Below are 23,012 nucleotides of genomic sequence, written 5' to 3'. Positions count from 1 at the left end.
AATATATTTTATCTGCTGGGTAAGTGATTCTGTGACTTATAATTGAGCGTTGGAAGTTTCATAAACTTCAGAGGTTGTCAATGTTCGAATATCGAAGGACGTAAATGACGTGGATGTCTTATGTCGTCTTCGAGAAGGCTGTGCTAGTATTAAGCATCCGTCATGCCAACTATAGACCGATAAAGTCTTGAAAATTTTCCGACTCATCACGGGATTTGACATTGTAATTGGTGATTATCAAGTCTTTTGGTGATGGAGCTAGATTGATAGCCAAAGTAAATCATTGACACTAGTACTAATATGTTTGTTCTAGAAATTTCATCACAGACTTTGATCGGCCACCTGAAAGTTTATTTTATGCCTTCCACCTATCAATTCTATCCTCATCATGAACAATCACTGCCCCCTTTAACTGACATATTTGATCTAAAAATAGGTAGTATCTTTAATATGCCTGCAGTAGCACAAGCCGGAATGTCATATCAAACGAAGACTAGAATTCAGAGCTCTAGGCTATCTTGTCCTAGAAGTTAAACTTTTCTTCCACCCAAGGCCTCTCTTAAAGCAAAAAAGTATACGTTGTCCTGTGATCTCAGCCTTTCCTCACTTTCACCTTTGAAGACAAGAAAGAAACCGTTGAAGCTAAAGTGATGAAAACATTACACCATATTACTATCTAAGTCCAAAGAATTGCACAACCGCCCGAACGCACAAGTCTGATAGTTTGTCATTGGAACTTTAAGTTTTCAACAAAGTTTTATTATCGGAAAAATATTCCAACCAGAATAAAGTGAAAGTTTGTGACGTAAATCTCAACACACAATATAATTCATAATTTGGAATGACCTTATCATCAAAGAAGAGAAATTGTAGATGAAATGGATCCTGAATGAGAAAATAATGAATCTTTATCCCTAAAAAGATTAACTACATAGATAAATTATCTAGATTATCCATGACGGACCACGATCATGAAATTATGTCTCTCAAAGCTTCTTCGCACCTTCGTTTAAGCGAGATGTCATATCTGTCCCCCTCATTTTAGCGCACGACTAGCATGAAAACTAAGATATTAGACTCATAAATCTGTCTCCCCCACACAGAAAGAGACTTAAATCTCTTAGCTCGTAGACTAGATATCAGTAGTTAATATTTAGCACCAACTCAAACCCCAAAGGTAGAAGAAACCTGAAATTTATGTTAACGACCTGGACTATCATTGAGCTAGACCATGCCGCTAAGCGCATGAAAACCGATCTTATTGTACAATTTATGCCTATCCAGGCTAGGTCCTTCCACTGTAGAGCTCGTCAATTACTACAAAAGTCTAAGATAATGAATTCTCTGGATTAGATCCAACGGTTTGTCTTTAGCGTGTAGATCTGTTCTTGGGACTTGGCTGGTTCGCAGATAAATTTCTATATAAAGGTTGCTCCCCCCGCATTTGAGAAATTTTGCTATCTTCAACTTCGTACCAACATTCAGGAACTCGTTCGCGCATACCTTTACGGATACCTTCACATATACTGTACACACAAACCAGAGATAACCATGGCGAATCCAGCAAACATGACGAATCCAGCAAACATGACTTCTCCCCAAGTCCATCAATGTATATCTTCACTCCAAACATTATCCACCCACCTATTATTACTATCACTAGCACTCAGCATCATCACAGCATATCTCTCTATCCTCGATGATGATTAAAAAAATATCCTCATTCTACCCTTCTTCTAATGACAAAACCGCCACCTCTCAACCTTATCCTTGGAAGAATACGAGAAAAATTCTCGTATCGCTCTCAATTCTGATGAGCCTAGATCTAGAATTCCTCGTCTTCTATGGCGTCTATCAACTTGCCAGCAAAGCAATTAAAATTTCGGGTTTGAAGCAGAGGGGAAAGTTCAAGTTCCTCGCATTTATATTCACCGAACAACCAAACTGGCCTTTGGTTGGCGCTATTTGCGAGATTGGTGAATTGTGGGCAGATATCACATTGGAGCATCTACAGATGCTTTTTGGGAAGAAGAGAAAGAACGCTACTGAGAACGAAGAGAAAAGGGAAGAAACCCCTCCCTCCACAACCTATTCGGGAAAAAATCCCCGCATCCATCAAATACAATTCCTCACCACTTAACGGAATTGAACACAATATTGCCACGGGGTCGGACAAACCACACTCATACAAGACAATAATATGTAAACCAAAGGAAATATACAAAGCCGATACCGACGCAGAAGATAAGAAAGAAATAGAAATTTCTTCCGATCTCAAACATTCAGAAAGTCAATCTCCCTCGTCCCAAGTAAAAAAACGTCTTTTCCTCAATTTCGTGGACTTTGACACCAAGGAAGAAAGGCCGACCCATCTGGATAAGCGTGCTATTGCAGACGAAACAAGATCCCCGACTTTTTCTCTTTCTCCATTTCATTTTACCAAACTCCGGTCAAAAATCCCCGTTAGCCTTCCAAGCTCTCTGAGATCAAGAATCCGTGAAGTGACCGATTCAGTTGAGCGATTGGAGGGATTGGAAGAAAGCTGAAGGATATTTTGGAAAATGCAGAAACGACTGCTGCTAAGATTGAGGCCGGTGATAAAGATGAAAATGAAGATCAAGATGAAGATGAAAGTCAAGATGAAGATGAAATGGAATCAGGTTTCTTGACTCCTTCAACTTCTTCAAGTGAATGGGTACCTGTTGAATCACCATTGGCTCCCTCAGCCCACCCTGACCTACATTTGAGGATGATGCTGAGGATGAAGAGGAGGACATGCCGTCTGGTTTATTGACACCTTCAACTTCTTCAACGCCTTCGATTCCCTCATCTCCTTCATCCCGATCCTGATCCTCACCAAGTCCAACAACCACCATCAACGGCCACCCCTGGAAACTCTTCCTCGTCGATACTCCTCTACAGATGCGATAATTCCATGCACCATGAATGGAGAACGGCTAAGCTCTTCAACGCATGGTGTAGGAAGAATTCCTGGTTTGCCATTACAGAGGGAGAAATTGAGCTTTTGGAGAGATGGAAATCGTGGGCTTTGGATGATAGACCTGCTGATCTGGAGTGGTTTTGGTAGATGGTGCGGATTGGGAATGCGCACCAGGATTAATGATTCGATGAATAACTCAGAGTCTTATAGAACGGGTTGGTTGGGGTAATTTGTAGTTAGACATAGATTGATATATATATTTATTTTATTTATTTATTTATATTAATTAACATCTGTTTTGAATCTCCCTAAGGGTATTTAGATGTGCTAAGATAAGGAACTATTTGAGCAGCATAATTGTCGCAATCGAATTTAGCAATTTAACTTCAATACCAGGGGCTATTCGTTTTTCTGTAGATGCGATCCATTTCTGTTTCTAGAAGGGAACATCTGATCCGGATTGTTATTGAGATAGAGCTTGATTCCCAAATGGATAGGCTCGTTGTGGGCTTCAATCCTTATAGTAAAAAAGAAGAAATAAAAATGAGTTGTTATTTGTTTAGCCGAGCAGTAGGGCTCTTGTATTGTATATTAGGTTTGCGGTTTTTAAAGATATAATATATTCAAATAATCAATTGAGTAATGAGTTTATAAGGGGTAGATAGTAAGCTTTATTGAAAGATTATTGCTTTCTAAAGATCCTTTAATAGTTAAAATAAATTTGAGTATAGAATTCTGAGTTAGTAATCAACTGAGTAAGCTTGCTAGATGTATATAAGAGTTTCTTGATATATGTAATCGCCTACTTATTAGATTGCATTTCTACAAAGACAAAGACTAATCTGAACACTTTAAATTATTTATAATGCATTTAAAAAAGTGATATAGTTCCTTAGCGCTGCTATATAAGCAATCCAGCTTGTTATTTTGATAACCCAAATTGCTGATGATAAGCGATATAATTGCTGTAGCCTGTTTCATAGCTATCAATCGATGTAAGACTGCTCTTGGTAGAATTAGTTTCCTTTGGCTCCTTTGTAATTGATATATATAAAGCTGTGGAAATTTTGATGTAGAATAAAACATGAATAATAATAATAATAATAATAATAATAATAATATAATAATAATAATAATAATAATAATAATAATAATAATAATAATAATATAATAATAATAATAATAATAATAATAATAATAATAATAATAATAATAATAATAATTAATATAATAATAATAATAATAATAATAATAATAATAATAATTAATAAATAATAATAATAATAATAATAATAATAATAATAATAATAATAAAATTGAAGACCATCTTTTGATCATTTACTCGGTTGTTTCAATTGAGAATCTACGAAAAAGAGAGATCAAAACCGAAAGACCCTCTCAGTATGTGAATTCAATTGAGTATCCGGCGATCGGAATAATGAATATCGATGATTTGAATGGTGTTAACTTGAATTGATTCTTTGATATGTGACTGCCTGGGAGGCACCAATACCGCACGTCATGTAGCCTCAGCCTTTCTATTCCTATACTGTACGTTACCCCTTAAGTAATCAGCCCACGACATTCCCATCAAACACCCTACACACCACCCTTTGATATTTTCCGTCACAACCCTCCTCAATTTCTCCACACTACTTATTCCATACAAAGCAACATGCGGACTCAAGATTAATCTTCCACTATCCCGCAACTCGCTATCTCTCGCTGCTTTCACTAACGCACTACTTTCTCCGGCTGGTTCTTCTACATAAACATCCGTTGCGGCTCCTGCAATTTTGCCTTGCTTCAATGCATCTACTAAATCCTCCTCATTGACTATTCCTCCTCGTGCGATATTGATGATGAGAGTATCTGGTCTCATTATTGATAGTTCCGCCGAGGCAATCATATTTTCGGTAGTGGGTGTCAAGGGGAGAGAGAGGAAGAGAACGGTACTGGTTTTCATGACGGTGGTGAATGGGGTATAATTTGGACGAGTTTCGGATTCGGCAACACCTTTTCGTTCACACATATGAACGGTCATTCCTAAGGCTCGACAAAGGTTTGCTATTCGATTTCCTATGATTTATTAGTTTTTATGGTTCGTGTGCTTGGTGTTGTGGGATTGCGGGCATAGTCTCCAGTGGCCCAGTCCGACAGTGAAAGAACCAGAAGCTTTCAATCCGGAAGCCCATTTGAGCACTCAGTTTTTATCAGGGTGTTTAATATTCCGAACCGCAATTCACAATGCAGATTATCAAAATCTCCAATCATTTGAGGTATTGAATTCGATTGGAATATTGAATTTTTTAGATCTCTAATTTCTTTAGATCCTCAGGAATTTATATTGTTAGACTGCAGCCCGGAATATTGAATACTCTGAGGCTCATAGGGAATACTCCATTCAGACTACTGACTACCTTGGTTTGAAAAGGAGACGAGAGCTCAATAGACTGCCATATCACATGATCTGGTCAACTTTGACGATATCACCTAGGCAATACCTCCTACTAATAGATGGTTATAAGAGAAGCATGAAGCAACTACGCTTCAATCACTCCTTCGCTTTAATCTCTCAAAAACAACCCCAAGAAAATGAAACCGCAATCTTACCTAACTCTCCACCCCCTACAATTCCCACCACTTCCCCCTTAAATCCTGTCATCAATCCCCCATAGAAATGCTCACTTAAACTTCCCTTTTCCTTCCATTCTTTTCCCTCTCTAGTTCTCTCATGCATCCCTACTACATTTCTCCTAAGCGCCATATACAACGTTAACCCATGTTCTGACACCGCTTCGTTACTTGCCGCTGGGACATTTGATACCGAAATCCCATGTTCTTTACAATAAGCGATATCGATATGATCTGTTCCAATGGCAAGAATCGCTATATGCTTCAAATTTGGTAGTTGGGATAGAATGGATGAGGTGAGGAAGAAACGGGTGGAGATTAATACATGGACGGGTTTGAGATATGTCATTAGTTCGTCACCTTTTGGAGGAGGATTGGGTAGTTCGGTGACGGTATAAGGGATTGGGAGCGACGAAAAATCGGGTGAGGGTGTATGGATTGGATCGAGACGGAGGATATGGAGGGTTTCGGGGAGGTTTGAACGAAGGGGTTGTGAAGTTGAGTCGACCATACTTGCTTGATAAATTGAGACGGGATTGATCGATTAAATGAAGAGGTCTACCTGTATCCGAGTTGTCATCTTCCACGCAGTTTGAAAAGCAATAAAGAATCAAAATGGAATCTATATGATGAGTAACAAGATAAGAAAGAACGTCTAGTAAGCATATGTCTATTTAAAGGCGTAAAATTTTAGTGGAACCTTTCCCCACATTTGAGGTTCGGATGATTGTCCGTGATAGAAAGCCTCGAGAAGGCTTAGCTTATCAGATTGGACGACCACCAGGTAGACATTACATACAAGTAATGTTTTGCTTTTCTTGTGACAAAGATTATGCGCATATATGAGCTTGGATTGGAAGGTTGAAAGAAATGATTGAGATATTGTCGACGCGGTACAACCAATATCAGCCGAATTACAGCCGATGAAGGTAAGAGTCAGAATGATCCTCGATGAATGAGACATGTACTTGCCATTCTTCCTGCAAGAGAGATACTGATGGCCGTTCATGATGAAAGCGATTGTGGGTTATGATATGCAATTAGAAACCAGTGATAAAGTGCAGATTTGATCATCAATATGATCTACTCCTATATTCTACTCCGACGATACCAATCCAACCCAGTTCAATGGACAACTGCCATGAAAGAAACACCAACGCAATACAATCTATGCCGCATAAGTTTCTCCAAGACCAAGCTGACAACAACCACAGAATACAACACGATATCTCGACCATATCCGCTTCATTATGTATCCCCATCAAGAGTTTATTGAGTTCAAACTCCGTGTGTCCATATATTGAGAATGGAAGCTGTTAAATCCAGACATGCAATTGATTTACATGCCAGCGTTCTTGGCAGCTACGCAATTTCAAAAGTGTTAGTACACCAGACAAATTGATCTTAGAAATGGAAAGGTAGAGACCAGAGGGGAAAGACTGTCATATGTTCCGGAAAAGAGACGAAGAATTTTTGTAGCGTACCTTGATTAACACTGGCAGAGTCGAAGCTAACGACGTTTCCCTGAGCATCGGTCATTGAGGCAGTCGATGCATCTACTGCGCGTGCTGCGAGTTGAATAGCTGTGTTTTTGTTAGCAGGTGAATAATATATGGCTCCGTTGATATGGGGAGCGGAAAGGTGACTGTGGATGATGAAGGTAGGTCGGCATGCGGAAAATCGGGATAACATACGTGTGGCAATCGCAATGGCGACGAAAGAAAGAATAGTGAAGAGTGTGAACTGCATGGTTGCTGGTGGATATGTTTATTCAGGTATTGAGCGATTAAAAAATGCAGAAGACTATTCAATGATGGTGATGATTTAATGAAGTCGACCGGCAACAAGTAATTACGTATAAACAAGAAATTAATCAATGATTGATAGATGAATAGATGGATAAAGAACGAGATGAAAGTAGTGATAAAACGAATCCCCCATACTTCGAGGTCATCGTCTTTATATCTTTTCTTCATCGAACCATCAACATCCCACAAACTCAAAACGAGGATCCAGACTCAAACCTGCGCCTCTCGCTTCCCAAAGCCATCATCATAAAATTCATCCAATATCTATTAAGAGATGATTTCAAAGGGGTACCTATCAACATGCCAATCCCATGTCTACTCAACTCTATCGCTTTGCTTGATTCGCAGATATCATGATTCGAGCAGAAACCGGGGTTCACTGCATTACAAATTGGATGATATTCATATGGTCATGATACATCCAATGTATGGACAAGGCTCATGTTGTATAGAGTATTAATTAAGCTCGTGGAGATTTCTCAGATCTGCTGGGGGAAGTTGGGGATAACGATAAAGAAAAACTGGATTGATGTTTTGTAAGGATTGAAAGAAAAAAGGGGATGAAACATGGATGAAGTGAAGCGAGATGCAAAGATGGCTGTCATCCCAACATTACCCGTGAAGCTTCGAAAACATCCAATGGTCTGATATAATAAGAATTCTTCATGCGTAGAAAGTTTGAGGAAGACGGGAATCTTGAGATCCGAACGGATGAACTTTTGGAGGCTGTAGAAGTTGTGGAGGAATAAGGTTTTCTGTTGTTGTTTATAGATTTAAGGGGTAAAGGTCTCGTTTGAGGCTGGGTGGTTTGGGAAATGATTGATAACAAGCTGGAGCTTCTTAGATAGATAAGACCTGATATTGATATGTAAGCAAATTGATTATTGCTTTTAATCTGTAAATAGCCTTTGAGTACCTAGGTATTCCTTTTGTGATTCGTATCATACTTGGTAGTGAAATCGTGGCGTCGGCTGGGCTGAGTACCTGAATATCTCGAGAAATTCGTCTTTGTACTTTGAAATGATGACATATAAGGGAGGATATCTTTCAAACTCAAAACAGGAGCTCTTTGAATGATGATGAAAAGGGCTTTATTGTCAGCTGCACTTTCAATACAAAAGAAGTTGAAACAACAACTTCATCACCATCGTCGCCATGATATCAACGTCAACGTCTGTTGGTTAATTCGAACCACTCCCGCTTCATGCTTCACGATGGGAATGAAATATAATCATCATTGATATGAAGCAATAAAAAGCAAGCAGACATTCAATTACCGGTACTCATCTATATTCTTACCGACGACCGACCGACCAACCGACTAACGGGACCTAATGAACCGAGTAAGCCGGAGATCTCGGACTAGAATGATCCACCTGCATCTTCTTAATGTCCAAATCCGGAATGGATAATAATGCACAATTCGGAAATTATCCACTCGTGCCACTCAAATCGAGATTTATGCAAATCATAGGTACCTGAAACATTCATCATCGATTTCCACAAATCAAGACTAAAAGCTTATCGATAACCCCCGCTATGAAGTCCCACAACCCCCGAGCTCCTTCTACCGGAACTGACATTCACATTCACATTCACATTCACTCACAACAACCTTCCTATCCCTATCAGACTTCACTTCCACTCAAACCCCTTATCTCAACATCATCAATAACCTCATTTCACCAACTTACTCTCATCACAAAGGTTGTCAAGTACCATAGAGTTAACTTATTACGTGATTACAAATACAAATTCAAATACGAGTTCAAGTATTCATACAATCACTCGTATCCATACTCGTATCCCCTTCCCTTACCGTCAAGTCGACAACTACAACTCCATTCAAATCCAACCCTCAATACAACAACAAGTCCATCTTCTACTAATCCATCCTCACCACTAACATCAAAAACCATGGCAACTCCAGATCACTGTCTCTATTGTTTTGAAGTTTTAACTGCTCATCTCGAAAAACGACAACCATTAGGTTTGGAAAAGGTTCAGGAATTATGGACGTCTTATCCTAAAGGTCTCGAATTACAAAACAACGAAGAAGAGGAAGAAGAAGATGTCGATATTCAAATTACTGGTTCCCATCCACCAAAAACAAATCCAAGACCCGATCCAAATTCAACCACAAATTCAGCACGCCATCCTATCCTCCAACGAATTACACGATCTACTTCCGGAACCAGTACTCCATCTTCCAGTTCCTCTGAACGAACATCAACCTCAAATTCCACATCTGCAACTACTCCCTCTAGTTCCACCACCTCATTCACCCCCATCGGTATCTCCCCTACTCCCCGTCAAACAACCCAACTCACCCCTCCCCGCAGCCTCCGCGAATGGTCCACCCCCCTCTTCGTTACCTGGAACACTCTTTCCTCATCCTCACAACCCCATCAACAATCTCCCTCTCTACGCGGCTGCATCGGTACTTTCTCCTCTGAACCCCTTCTCACATCTCTACCTGAATATGCAATAATCTCCGCTCTGCACGATTCCCGCTTCGATCCCATTACGCTGCGGGAACTCCCAACTCTCGAGGTTGCCGTCACTTTACTTACGGATTTCGAAGAGTGTGCTCATCCGCTGGATTGGGAAATTGGGGTTCATGGGATTAGGATTAGTTTTTATCATAAGAATAAGAGGTTTGGAGCATGCTATTTACCTGATGTAGCGGTGGAGCAGGAGTGGGGAAAGGAAGAGACGGTTGTTAGTGCGATGAGGAAGGCGGGTTGGGGAGGGAGGAGGGAGAAGTGGAGGGAGGTGAGCCAGTTGAATGTGGTTAGGTATCAGGGAAGAAAAGAGAGTGTCAGTTGGAAGGAATATAATGAGTGGAGGACTTGGGTAGAAAAGCTGGACAATAAGGTTGAGACGAGGAGTTAGAGGGGATTGATATCACATCTTCTAGATACCTACTGGAGATAGGAACAGGATGGGGAGGAATCTCACCATCATCGATTTAAGCGGATGGTAAAAGTGCGCGAGAACATGGAAATAGGGAGGGCATAAGATACAACATACAATGATTTATGACAAGTTACAACAGAAAGAGATCTAATTGGGGGGAGGGGTTTATTTAATTCCTGTTATTCCTTCTATTCATTTTACTTCATTCCCTACCTCGTTCAAACCGTCGCATCTACTTCCCTCACCCCGCCTAGTCGTAGGAGAAAGAAACAGACCGGAATTGACCACTGAAGAAAACCTTCAGCAACCCAATTATTCCATTCGATTCCAAAGAATTTAGAGTTTAATTGAGGGGTATCTAAGGGTTTGTAGGGTCTCCTCTCGCAATTCATCCATACTACACGTATTCTCTCCACCTGAAGCTGTAGTATATCTAAAATCACAAATAGTCGGTATATACTCATATTCAATTCCTCACATCTCAAGCAGCGTGCTGGATCCTTTCATTCATTCTCCCCTTCCTAATAATAGCACGCGCAATGAATAGATGATAAAACTAGAAATATCGCGAGTAAGTTGACCTGTCCTTACCTAGTTACTAGCATTTCCACGCGCATCTCATGTTTCGTACATACCTGGGCACGTACTAGGTACATATACACTTCATTCGAGATCCTTCAAAGTATCCAAGTATTCTTTACCCTATACTTAATTTCATTAATCGCTAGAGAAAAATATGGAAAGCTCCTCAGCTCCTCGCTAGATGCTTTGCTATCCTATGGTATATGGTATATGCTATTCGTCCTTTTCCTTTATGTCTTTTCTTTTTTGCAACAGACAGTAGATAGTAGACAGTAGACAGCAATGCAGTAATGTATTTTTATTACATCCCATTCCGTTCAGCCCATCCAGCCTTGACATTGATTGGCATTTTACTTGCCTAAATTGACAAACTCAACCATTCCGAATCCATCCCGTCCAAGCGTATCCTTCCCTCCACGCTATCCCTATTCCTATCCCTTTCCTTCCCTTTCCCTCCCAAATATAAAAATACAAATGGATATCCAGTAAATCAACTAAGCAAAATCACTACTCATAAGTTGTGATGTCATTAATATATGTCGTAAGTTCTCGTCTTGTGTCGTCCGTCTCGTCTTATTCCTTCTTTTCCAGCCACTTGCTCTCATTCACCATTATCTCCAACCACCTCATCCCACCTATCAAATCGAACTATCTCCAGCAGGCGAACTTCCTTCCTATCTCCCTCAATTTTCGCTTGCTAATTCCTCTCCCATCTCTATTCCCTCTCTTTTCATATTCTTCATTTGGAGTCCCCGGCGGTAACGGCGTCAATGGTTTCGTCATCGCTCTCCTGGTCCCCAACTTCTCCCTTTCCCCATTCATTTCATCCCCTTCCGCCCCATCCATACGCACTCCCGACATCTCATCCCCAAATTCCCCTCTATCCATCATTTCCCTATCCATCAAAGCCCTCTTCCTTCCCTCCACAACCCGTCTAACAATCAACGCGAAAGTTTCCTCGATATTAACAATGCTCCTCGCGCTTGTTTCCATAAACCCACAATTTCTTGCCCTAGCCCATTCCAAACCCTGCGAAGCCGTCACCTCGCGCGATTCTTGCAGATCGCATTTATTTCCCGCAATGATTTTAATTGGAGGCGTATATCCATAATCGAATCCTCCCCCTTGTATTGACTTTGCATTTGAGATCTGAAATTTCTTTGTTTTTGAACGAGATTTCGAAGAAGAAGATTCGGCCTGCGCTCTTCTCCATTCTTCGCCCCGAATTTCTCCCTCCATAGTAACTAATTCGTCGAACCAATCCAGCGCATCCAAACTTTCCCGTCGCGTAATATCATATACCAATAAGAAAGCATCACTTCTCATAGTTCCATTGGCACTTTGCCACATGCCGCGATATTCTTCTTGGCCTGCGGTGTCGGTTATGGAGAGATGATATGTTTGGCCATCGATGCGTCGGGTGAGGGTATAGGAATCTTCAATTGTAGGGTCGTAGTCAGATGTCCATTGAGATTTCACGAGGCGGAGGGTTAAAGCGGATTTGCCAACGCCACCGTCGCCGAGGATAGTTATGGTTATGCGATTGGAGTCATAAGAAGTTGCTGCCATGATTCGGTCGTGTAATGTTGTATGGTGAGGTATTTGCGGAGACGAGGTAAGAGGGAAATGGATTGAAGAGTGGACGATTGGTAGGCTTTGTTTAAGAGCGAAAGCGAAAGGACAAGTTGTTTGAGAAGGTGTTTGAGGTATGGTAGAAGTAGAATTGAAACCGTCGCTCGAAACCAAATTGATTGTCGCAGATACTTGTTCTTAACTGAGCGTTCAATGTCCGTTCAATGTCTGTTCGTTCATTCATTCATTCATTCGCTCGCTCGTTCGTTTGTTCGTTCGAGTATGTAGGTATTGTATGTATGTTTTCCTCCAACCTTCCTACCTTCCTCCACATTCACTGACGACTCGGGAATTCCCTTGTATCCTTTCTCCTTTCTTTCTTTCCTTTTCCCAATCGCGCCAAAACTTCGATCCAATTGACTTGAAACAATTTGATCCAATTCGAATATTCTTCTTTCAACTCACTTCTGAAAACCCAATTGCCTTCTAGTCGGAAGAAGAAATTCCGCACAGACTGTAATATAAATATAATCTATCCCGCGTCTCTTTCTAATTCCAATCCATCTTACCGTTATCCCCTTTCTTATAATAGTATGTCTTCTCTTCAATTGGGTTTGGCGTATGTATATTCTCCTATTCTCTTGAAGAATGGAATCTTTGATACATTTATAAACTTTGAGGACCTACACGTAACGATGAAAAAAGAAAAAGAAAAAGGTGTGGCACACCCAACAATTGATTTGTGCAACCACGCGCCTCAATTAGTCTTCTCCAAATTCCCGAGACAAGCAAGCAGACAAGGAAGGGCAGGACGTGAACGGTTGTGCGATTATGTTGAGTCAAGTCATATCATTTGATACTGGTCTGATATCAATATACCGGGGCAGCATCTCCCTGCTGTGCCAGTCGAGCGATGAATAATCCGCTGGTAAATTATCTGGCCTACCTATTGGAAAGACATTTTACTCTCGATGCTTTTTCCCATCTGGCTTGACTCGAATGTTTGTGTTGGGTAATCCGTCCCCGAGTCCCGAGTCAATATAAGACCTTGTGAAGACGTGGAAGGAAAAAAAGTTAATCTGAATCAAATCCTAGACTGAACTCTCCGGGGAAGGAAAAGAAATGGAGATTTGAGAGATTTGAAAGATTGGGTTTAATGGAATGATATGATAAAAGGTAAATGCGCGGAGATATATCAGGGGTATGTGAACCAATGAATTATGAGAATTGAAGTATAAAGAGGTATCGTAGACCCAAGTACGTAGGGATTATTGGAATGAATGGTGTTGTGGTTGTGGGTAGACGAGACGAGGTAGAGTAGATGGATAATAAGATGGATAAGATGGATGGATCAAGAGAAAAATTGGTCTGTGAGATGAACCCGTGGGTGAGTGGGTGGCTTGGCGGACGACCGAGATGGTCTAATTGTGATTTGTTCTTTTTGATCTTCTTCTCTTCCTTGATACTTGGTAGGAGAGAGATATAAAGCAAGCAAGCAATCAATTAATCAATTAACCATTACATTAATAAGTATTGTGTACAGACTATTCTTATTCTTATTTTTAATATCTTTCCTCAAGTTCCTTGCTTCATCAATCCATGCGGTCCTTTATGCATTCACCCATCCCCTCCTCCCATTGAATTGAAGAAATGTACTCGAGTAGTGAGGAAAGTATTCAACTGGCTGCAAGCTGCACTTTGAATTGAATACAATCTCATCGAGTTGAGTTTCCTTTGCCAACAAACCATCAGGGATGAGAGATTATTAGTGAGGTTGGTCTGGCCTGGGTTGGGGAGATGCTTCAATCTTTTTTCCTCTTATTGTTCCGCTACATTTGTTCTTATACTATTAGATAGAGAGGTAGTGAATCTATTGATATATATATCAAATATAATAGAATGATAAATTAAATCTCCCATCTCCCATCTCCCTCACCCCTCAGAAGGCCTGAGCTCACTCGTCTCCATCTTAGAGGGTCCCTTATCAACCAGAATTGCATTTATCGTCACCATCTCCTTTCTATGGCCACCATCTCTCACATGTGCATCAAACGTCCCTATCACTTCTTCCTTCTCACCAAGTCCTCGAGTGCTTCCCCTCCCTACTCCTTCTCTTCCTCCTTCGATTCTCCCTTCCCTTCCCCCATTTTCCTCATCTCCCTGGTTTGTTTCATAAGAACCAGGTCTTGAACGATAGGCTTGCCAACCAAGGCACAGGATACCAACCAAAAAGGAGGCTGCCGGAATGCCACAGAGTACTCCAATTCCCCATGCTGGGAACTTTCGTTTTATTTCTACGGAAAAACCGTATTTCAGAATGTCAGCGGGATTCGAGTAAGAGGAGGAGATATTTTGTGCGGGTAAGTTGGTTGCATTCATGGTTGCTGGCCTTGAATATCAATTGGTTGGTATGTATTTCGTGAACTCTTTGTTGTTTCTATGAAATGATTCGTATGTGCTTTTCGTATTGTTCAAGGTATTCTTGCGGTCATGTGTATCTTGTGTGAAAACCATGTTTTTATAGTTAATTGTGTTCTTCACTAAGAATGGAACTAGGTATGACTTAGCGGTTTTAGCTCCTCAAACTTTCTAGACTCGTGACCGCTTCAAGTCTCTCTTCTCCATGAAGTGCGTAGCAAGTTGACATATCTTCATGCGGTAGAGAGAACGAATCCATTGAATACTGACTGGCATGAATTAGTATTCTCGGAGATCGGGTGGGTTGGTATACCTTTCTACCAGGCACACAAACAACTAAAAATCACCGTCATGTTAGATTGAAGGGGCTTACCCCATTGCCGAAAATGAGGATATATGTCAGTGGCGCTATAGGAAGAGGGGGGAGGTTATCTTTTAATTGATTAACCAAGTAGGTAAATGAGTATCTGAACAATGTTTCTTAAACTTTGGATATACGCCATTATAATCATGATAATACTTGTTGGGAGGAAAAGGGAGATGAGGTGAATCTGATGGGTTGAGAAGTATGGTGTATGATTTCAACCGTTCCTTCCCTTTCAGAGGAGTCAAAATATATACATGTGCACGGTAGGGTAGAGGTGCGAGATTATATCCTCTTTTTTCTTCTTCTCTTCTTCTTTCCCTTCTCCATGCAAGCAAAATGTCTGCCAGTATGTACACTTTCTTTACAGTCTTTGTTTTTCAAAACTATGAGGGTTAATGGTCAATAATTCATAACACTCCCATCTTCCGCTTCAAATTTTAGTGCAATGCGAAGATTGATGTGATTTCTGTTATTGAGATTTTCTTCTTTGGTGGTTATGACGATCCATCAGGAATAATTGCTGAACATAGCCTCTTGCGCGTGGTTCACATCTTCAATTCAACGAATACTCCTGAAACCTGGTCAGATTCACCACTGACTTTTCTCTTTTCCAGATCAGAATACCGACGAAGAAGCGCCCGTCGCCCCCCGTCCTCATGGACCCGGAATTCCGTAAGTCCAACTATGAGCGTTTTGTGCAGCCATAAAAATTCTTTAATAACGATGATTTTAATAGAATGGCGGAGGAACTGGCGAAAGCCTATGACGACTTGTAAGAAATTATCCATTCCGGTTTTCTCTCTCTTGATTTACAGCGTTGACCTTGGTGTATATACAGAGCTGAGCAGCAGGCTCATCGAGAATATTTGTAAGTTTTAACGACTTTTCGACCTGAGGACTCAGTAGTTTGGAAGAATGGAGTAGTTCTCTCAATTTTCCATAATCAAATACTTCTCAGAGTGACTTGACTGTTAGAATAGATCAAGTTTTCAAACGTATCCAGTTTCTTGGATGATCTCAGTCTCTCGGACGAGTTCAATGATCGGTGTGAAATTGGAGCCAGAACCTTTCATGCCAGCCATTCAATATCTTACTTCCATTTCAGAATACTCTTCGCTGACCCTTCCTCTTTTCTAGTGCCTACCATTACAAAGAAGAGTCAGTTAATCAATTCATGATGGAATGCAAATTTTTTACTTACTTTGAGAAAAATCGTAGATTAAGAAAACGCCTCATCGAGAGTAAGTTTTCTTCATAATTCCTCGCGTTACAACTGAAACTAATGTGGTATTTTGAAGGGGAAAGATGATTACGTTACGGTTTGCATTTTTCACATTATTTACATCTGTTTTGTATTCGATGAATACTAGTAACAGCGTAGCAACAACAACTGAGAGATTGGTTAGTAAGACTGTTGTCAAGTGATATTATAAGTGGTTAATTTATTTGTTATCGACTAGCGCTCGTCTGTTGAGAGCAGAGTAAGTTTCCTTGCATTCTTATATGTATGTTATTCCAGCTAACGCAAGTTGTTTGAAAGACCGCTTCGCCAAAATCCGTAAGAGTTACCCCAATTATCAATCTTTCTCAAGTCTTGTTGAACTTTCATTCATCATCTACATTTTTAGAATGAGTTTTATCTGAATTTTTCATCCTTTGAAGATCACCGAACTAATTATCTATTTTTCATATAGCATGCGCAATGTTGGAGAGAGCACCTGGCCTTACTTACGCCGCAGAGTCCTAAATTGGCTTGTAAATCAGTAAGTTTCTTTCATGAAACTTGTCTTGAATATCGCAAGCTAATCTATGCTTTGTGAGCCATATGTCAATCATCTTGTTTCTCATCTCATTGGGCCTCTGCTCTTGAACTGGTTTCAAATCCTCTCCGTTAAAGTTGTATCAATGCCGAAATGATAATCTACCACTAATTTTAGTACTAAAAGCATTCAAAAGCCTATTCAATATTCCTATTAGAGTATCTTTATGACTCTTTGTTTTTCATCAAGTAACTATCTTCATATTGGCTTTCCTACCAGTCATAACCTATCGTAACGCGCTCAATGAATTCTAATATCAAAAACTATGTATTGGGTATGGGGTATGGGGTATTGAAATTAGGCGGCCATGACGACATCAACTTGATGTGCAACGCCACCAGCTTTTCCGGAGATTGGTTTCTCAACACCATCCATCTCCATGTCATCATCTCCAGCACCTTCTTCTTCCTCAACTTCCTCATCGGATTCGCCACTGCTCTCAGCCTCAAGATCTTCACTCTCATCACCAGTTTCTTCGGCGGCAGCTCCCTCAGCTTCTGCGCCAGCCATCTCTGAATCTTGTTCCATTGCATCTGGGTCGGCTACACCACCTTCCTCTCCCTCAACTTCCTCGTCCTCGTCCTCTCCAGCTTCTTCAGCGCCATATTCTTCTCCATCGGCGACCAAATCTGCCTCAGGTTGTTCAGGAGGGAATTCAGCAGGAGCAGATGCATCGGAGTCCCTGTAAATCAATATTAGCGTGTGGCTTTGCCTAACGAGTGCATGGTGACTCACCACTTGATAGCAAATCTAGTGACACGGGGTTTCTCAGCAAGAACATTTCTCTTAACTCGGTCTAGGAGTGGCTTGGCGGGGGGATCGGCGTTCAATTCCTCAGAATCATATTCGTTGTTAACATAGTAGCCAACTCGAACAAATTCTCTACCATCGTAGGCGCAAGTAAGAAGAATGACAGTAACACCGAGGATTTCTGCGTCTGGGATTCGCTTGGTATCTGGGGCATCTGCCTGGAAGAGGAATTTATTTGTGCCGACTGGAATAGGACCGACAAGGAGAGAATCGAGTTCTTGGTCATGTTCGTCGCTTTATTTGTTAATTTCAAATTTGAAGTAGGCAGAAACTCAAGGAGGTGGAGACGTACGACGTGGCAGAACCAACATAGGTCAATTTCCATTCGAGATCTGTGATGAATAGATAGGTTAGTGATTGAAAAGATGGAGGCGCAGGCAATCCCGAGAGAGACAGAACAGGAACTTACCCCTTTGCAATGCCTCAAGACACTCAAAAGTGATCTCAAACTCATAAGGATCCCCGAATTTGGCTGGATTGTTGAGGACATTGACGCCGAGAAGTGAGACGACAGACATCTTGAAAGTGGTTGATTTTGCTGTTTCGTATAATGTTTAGATGAGTTCCAGATATCGATTAAAGAATTGTACTCTTTTTAACCAAAAGATGCCAATCAAGTGAATTTTGTGAAGTCGTGAGAAATACTATGGTAGTGATTGTATTGTGTATTGGTAGAAGAGAAGAAGGGTCGAGACGAATAAAGTCGATAAATTGGTTGATGGGGCAGCATTTAGTTCCAAAGATCACGGTGAGTAATGGCAGTATTAACGCGTCTGGAAAATCCCAATCGCGTGTATTGAGATGTTTGAACCGCGATTTCCATTTACAAAATACGCTAATCGTACTTGGAATTAGCGCGACTCTCTCATTTTCTTCGCCTTCTTTCCAAGGTTGTGACTAGGTACCTAGTTTAAGAGCTCTCTCAACTTTTGGCGATATCTACAAGGAAAGAAATCTTGTTTGTTTCGTTTTTTAATGAGTACCTCATCAACAACAATAATCAAGAACATCAACAGTTGATTAATTTAGATACTCTACCTACTTTCTTTGTTGCGCCGACGATCCTTTGACTTTGCGCGCAAGTTTGTTGCACTCTCTATACAGGTAGCCTTTCCTTTAACTTGCCTTCCTCAACATCTTTTCACTACAACGACGCATGCGCATTTGCTAACTATATCGATGTTCTTCTAGACACTTTTGACCATTAATACTTACAACCCCTACCACATTAATTCAAAATCATCGCTCGCGTATCCAAACAACAACTCAAAACGGTCTTGTCTTCAAAATGGCGGAGGAAGATGCAGATATAGCTCTTTTACATCAGTTTCAGGCAGGTCAAGAAGCTGCGGCTTGGGAAGATGGAGATGATGGAATCGCAGAGGGAGATCTACCTTCCAATACAGAAGATAACAACGAACATGTCAAGCAAGATTCCGTTAAAGATGCCCAAGTTTCTCGTGCTTTGTCTCCTCCAGGCGCAGCTGCTTCGGCCGCTGGCGACGATTATGACCCTTCCTCTGTTACATCCCTTCCAGCTATGGTAACTGAACAAGATTCTACAAGACCCAGCTCTCAAACTTCTGTGCGCAAACCAAAAACTGTCGGGGGATTTATTGCAGATGATTCTGATGAGGAGAATGACGAATCTACACCAATTGATACTGGTCATTTGCAACTGCCAGCCTCTGATGACCCCAAACGATCTCCTTCTCCATTGCAAAATTCTATTACTCAACAGGAAGTGCCCATCAAAATGGAGAATCAAGTTGATTTTAAGCCCGAGACACTTTCCTCTGTTCCCAATTCCATGAATCCGAGTAACGTTGGAACACCTATAGAACAATCTTCGGTGCAAGTGCCCATTCCTGTTGGTACATCACAAAGTACATCTGTTCCTAGAGCTCGCCTTCCCCATGATAAGATCGGTATGCTTGAAGATCGGGTCAAGGAGGATCCTCGAGGTGATATGGAGGCATGGCTTTCTTTGATTGGTGAACATCGCAAGCGTAACAAGTTGGATGATGCCAGAGCAGTTTATGAAAGATTCTTAAAGGTCTTTCCACACGCTGTAAGTTATAAGTCAGCTAATTCTTTTCCTCGCAACGCTTACTAACAGTAAATTAGGCAGAGATATGGGTTGCTTATACTGAGATGGAACTCGAATACGAAAACTTCAGTGCAGCAGAACAAATCTTTGGCAAATCATTATTGACGGTCCCGAACATTCAATTATGGTCGGTTTATTTGAACTACATACGCCGCATGAATGACCTTAATGTCGATCCCAGTGGTGCAGCTCGTGCAACCGTGTCTCAAGCATACGATTTTGTGTTGGCAAACATTGGGATTGATAGGGATTCTGGTAAAATATGGCAGGATTATATTCAATTCATTCGTAGTGCACCTGGTTCAATCGGTGGCAATAGCTGGCAAGATCAACAAAAGATGGATCAATTGCGAAAAGCCTATCAACGTGCCATCTGTGTTCCCATGTCAAACGTGAATGAATTATGGAAACAGTATGATCAATTTGAGATGGGCCTGAACAAGATGACGGTGGGTTTCTGGTACTCAAATTTCGTTACGGCTCAGAACTGACAGATCATATTAGGGTCGCAAATTTCTTCAGGAGAGGTCTCCAAATTACATGACTGCAAGAAGTGCGAATACTGCGCTTGAAAATATCATTCGCGGACTTCAGCGCACAACTCTACCTCGACTTCCACCTGCTTTTGGATTTGAGGGTGATCAGGAGTATTTACATCAACTCGACCTATGGAAGAAGTGGATAGCTTGGGAGCAGGAAGACCCTTTGGTCCTCCAGGCGGATGAGCTGGATGCTTACAAACAGCGCATCTTATATGTCTATAAGCAAGCTGTCATGGCGTTACGCTTTTGGCCTGAGATCTGGGTAGATGCTGCTGAGTGGTGCTTCAACAACAACTTGGACAAGGAAGGCGATGCTTTTCTTGCCGATGGAATTGCCGCAAACCCTGAGAGTTGTCTGATAGCTTTCAAAAAAGCCGATCGACTTGAGTCTACGCTCTCTACCGAGGAAGCTGGGAAAAGCGATGTTGAGAAAGGAGCAATTGTTCGGGCACCTTACGCCAAGCTTCTAGAATCTCTTTATGAACTGATCGCGGACTTGAAAGTCAGAGAGACAAAGGAAAAGGCTAAACTTGAGGAAAACTCAGCCATCGACGCTTCTATCAGTGCAATTGTGAGAAAGGCAGAGGATGATGATGACGATAGTGATCCCGATAAAGATGCCCGAGAAAGTGCTAAAGCTGCCCAACTGAATGCTATCACACAGGGTTATGAAATGCAGAGAAAACTTTTGCAGAGAACCGTATCTTTCTCCTGGATTGCACTAATGAGGGCTATGCGACGCATTCAAGGAAATGGTGCAATTGACGCCAAAACCGGATCAAGATATGTCTTTGCCGAGGCCCGTCAACGGGGCATGATCACAAGTGAAGTTTATGTCGCCAGCGCGTTGATCGAACACATGGTATACAAGGACAAATCTGGTACTAAGATCTTTGAAAGGGGCGCTAAACTTTTCCCAACCGATGAAGTCTACCTGCTCGAGTATCTAAAGCACTTGATTTCCATTTCTGACATCACCAGTAAGTCTTTTACCTCGGTATCTTTCTCTTCTATGCTAATCATGACATAGATGCCAGGGTAGCTTTCGAAACTGCAGTTAGTCGTCTAGCACAGAAACCCGAAACTGTTTACAAAACAAAGCCACTTTACGTTTACTTCCATAGTTACGAATCTCAATTTGGAACGTTAGATCAAATCAAGAAGCTAGAAAAGCGCATGGCAGAACTCTTTCCGGATGATCCAAAGCTTCTCAGATTCTCTTCGCGTTATAGTGTAGAGGGATTCGACCCTACTGCTGTACGACCAATTGTTTCGCCTGCTTCACAAATGAGACCAAAATTGGTCATGCAATCAATTGAGCAAGCTCCATCTGTTCCAGATAGTCCGCGTCCTCAATACGTACAAGAACAAAGCCCTCGGCCACAGCAACCGCCACCATTCATGCAGAATCAAAACACAAACTCACCAAAGCGACCATTTCCAACTGAAGATTTTGAAAGCGAGCTCAATCCTCCACGAAAACTGGCTCGTGGTCAATCTCCTCTGAAGGGAGCTGCAGGACGCAGATTGGCGCAACAAAAAGGAATACAACAAACACAAGGCACACCTGCATGGCAATCAAACGCCGCGCCATACGTAATTCCACGAGATATCACATTCCTCCTTAGCATTATTCCTCGGTCTGATATCTATCTTCGCGACCCACAACTGAAGGGCGTCAAATTTATTCCAAGTGACTTGGTGCAGCTCCTTGCCCGTACGGAGGTACCGGATTTCATGCAATGGAAAAGTGCGCGAGAACAACCTCAACAATCCCAACAGCCACAACAATCGCAGCAACGCTATGACGGTATGACACCCAGTTACCAAGCTCCCAATACTCGTGAATCTCATGGTTATGGTATACAAAATACTGGAAATAATGGATATTCTGGGGAGCCGCAGCGCATGTCGCAGCCTGGTTATCTTCCTGTAGATGATCGAGTTTCAAGCGTAATTCAGGGTCATGATTACACCAGGTCTCCGGTCACACCCCAGGATAATCAATGGGGAGGCGGGTATAGCCAAGCAACTTCTCACTCACGAAATGCGAGCTTTGAGAATAGAGGATGGCAAGGGCAGCAACAACAGCCTGGAGCATATACGCAACCTCAATGGCCCGGCAATGGAAACGCCAATGGTGGATATTATCATTGAAGCTAACTTTTGAATCTTTTACAGGATATTCTTATCGATAATGATCTTTCTTTCAGCGATCATGATTCTGTTGTCGACCTCACATCAAAATCTCTTTTTACTTCGTAATCTCAGAACCAAACGCAAAATGTATATTTAAACAATCTTTCTTCTTCGCCATACCCTACACATCTCCGAGCTTCTCCAATTTGACGTCGTTTCTGGTGGTTGATGGGGGAGGGGAGTGGCGCGGATGAGGTATTTCTGGTTCACCAGATTCTTTTTCGCTAGAGGTTTTACGCCGTATCAATTATTCTTCGTTTGATGGAAAGGGATTGATCGTAATGAAACAG

At 41.4% G+C, this 23,012-nt stretch overlaps 7 protein-coding genes across 7 annotated transcripts; 3 read left to right on the top strand and 4 right to left on the bottom strand.

Moving 5' to 3' along the window:
* Positions 1–1,702: 1,702 nt before the first annotated feature.
* Positions 1,703–2,794, top strand: EAF02_010740 (uncharacterized protein; the record flags this gene model as incomplete). The annotated part of the gene is made up of 3 exons (XM_038906788.1): positions 1,703–1,983; positions 2,015–2,496; positions 2,520–2,794. 3 exons carry the CDS (start codon positions 1,703–1,705, stop codon positions 2,792–2,794), a joined length of 1,038 nt encoding a protein of 345 aa, XP_038753336.1.
* A 1,666-nt stretch (positions 2,795–4,460) lies between these two features.
* Positions 4,461–6,086, bottom strand: EAF02_010739 (uncharacterized protein; the record flags this gene model as incomplete). Its single annotated transcript, XM_038906787.1, has 2 exons — positions 4,461–5,020; positions 5,555–6,086. 2 exons carry the CDS (start codon positions 6,084–6,086, stop codon positions 4,461–4,463), a joined length of 1,092 nt encoding a protein of 363 aa, XP_038753335.1.
* Positions 6,087–6,716: 630 nt separating this feature from the next.
* On the bottom strand, positions 6,717–7,383 carry EAF02_010738 (uncharacterized protein). The gene is made up of 3 exons (XM_038906786.1): positions 7,270–7,383; positions 7,060–7,158; positions 6,717–6,937 (listed from the first exon to the last, which is right to left on the bottom strand). Exons 1-3 carry the CDS (start codon positions 7,322–7,324, stop codon positions 6,915–6,917), a joined length of 177 nt encoding a protein of 58 aa, XP_038753334.1. The 5' UTR covers positions 7,325–7,383; the 3' UTR covers positions 6,717–6,914.
* A 1,917-nt stretch (positions 7,384–9,300) lies between these two features.
* EAF02_010737 (uncharacterized protein) lies at positions 9,301–10,278 on the top strand (the record flags this gene model as incomplete). Its single annotated transcript, XM_038906785.1, has 1 exon — positions 9,301–10,278. One exon carries the CDS (start codon positions 9,301–9,303, stop codon positions 10,276–10,278), a length of 978 nt encoding a protein of 325 aa, XP_038753333.1.
* A 1,254-nt stretch (positions 10,279–11,532) lies between these two features.
* Positions 11,533–12,453, bottom strand: EAF02_010736 (uncharacterized protein; the record flags this gene model as incomplete). The annotated part of the gene is made up of 1 exon (XM_038906784.1): positions 11,533–12,453. One exon carries the CDS (start codon positions 12,451–12,453, stop codon positions 11,533–11,535), a length of 921 nt encoding a protein of 306 aa, XP_038753332.1.
* Positions 12,454–17,358: 4,905 nt separating this feature from the next.
* On the bottom strand, positions 17,359–18,389 carry EAF02_010735 (uncharacterized protein; the record flags this gene model as incomplete). Its single annotated transcript, XM_038906783.1, has 4 exons — positions 17,359–17,743; positions 17,797–18,105; positions 18,164–18,203; positions 18,281–18,389. 4 exons carry the CDS (start codon positions 18,387–18,389, stop codon positions 17,359–17,361), a joined length of 843 nt encoding a protein of 280 aa, XP_038753331.1.
* A 770-nt stretch (positions 18,390–19,159) lies between these two features.
* EAF02_010734 (uncharacterized protein) lies at positions 19,160–22,680 on the top strand (the record flags this gene model as incomplete). The annotated part of the gene is made up of 4 exons (XM_038906782.1): positions 19,160–19,942; positions 19,999–20,430; positions 20,486–21,503; positions 21,554–22,680. The coding sequence occupies 4 exons, from the start codon at positions 19,160–19,162 to the stop codon at positions 22,678–22,680; spliced, it is 3,360 nt and encodes a 1,119-aa protein (XP_038753330.1).
* Positions 22,681–23,012: the final 332 nt, after the last annotated feature.

This window comes from Botrytis sinoallii (genome assembly GCF_014898435.1).
Source record: "Botrytis sinoallii strain Bc 23 chromosome Unknown BSIN_027, whole genome shotgun sequence".
Lineage (NCBI taxonomy): Eukaryota > Fungi > Ascomycota > Leotiomycetes > Helotiales > Sclerotiniaceae > Botrytis > Botrytis sinoallii.
Note: the sequence above shows the minus strand (reverse complement) of the source record. Positions and strands in the feature narration are given on the sequence as shown.

Coding starts and splice junctions, on each gene's coding strand:
- EAF02_010738 (XM_038906786.1), bottom strand. CDS start 7,324: ATGCAGTTCACACTCTTCACTATTCTTTCTTTCGTCGCCATTGCGATT. Junction 7,159..7,269: donor CGCCATTGCGATTGCCACAC/GTATGTTATCCC, acceptor ACAAAAACACAG/CTATTCAACTCGCAGCACGC. Junction 6,938..7,059: donor CTCTGCCAGTGTTAATCAAG/GTACGCTACAAA, acceptor GAAATTGCGTAG/CTGCCAAGAACGCTGGCATG.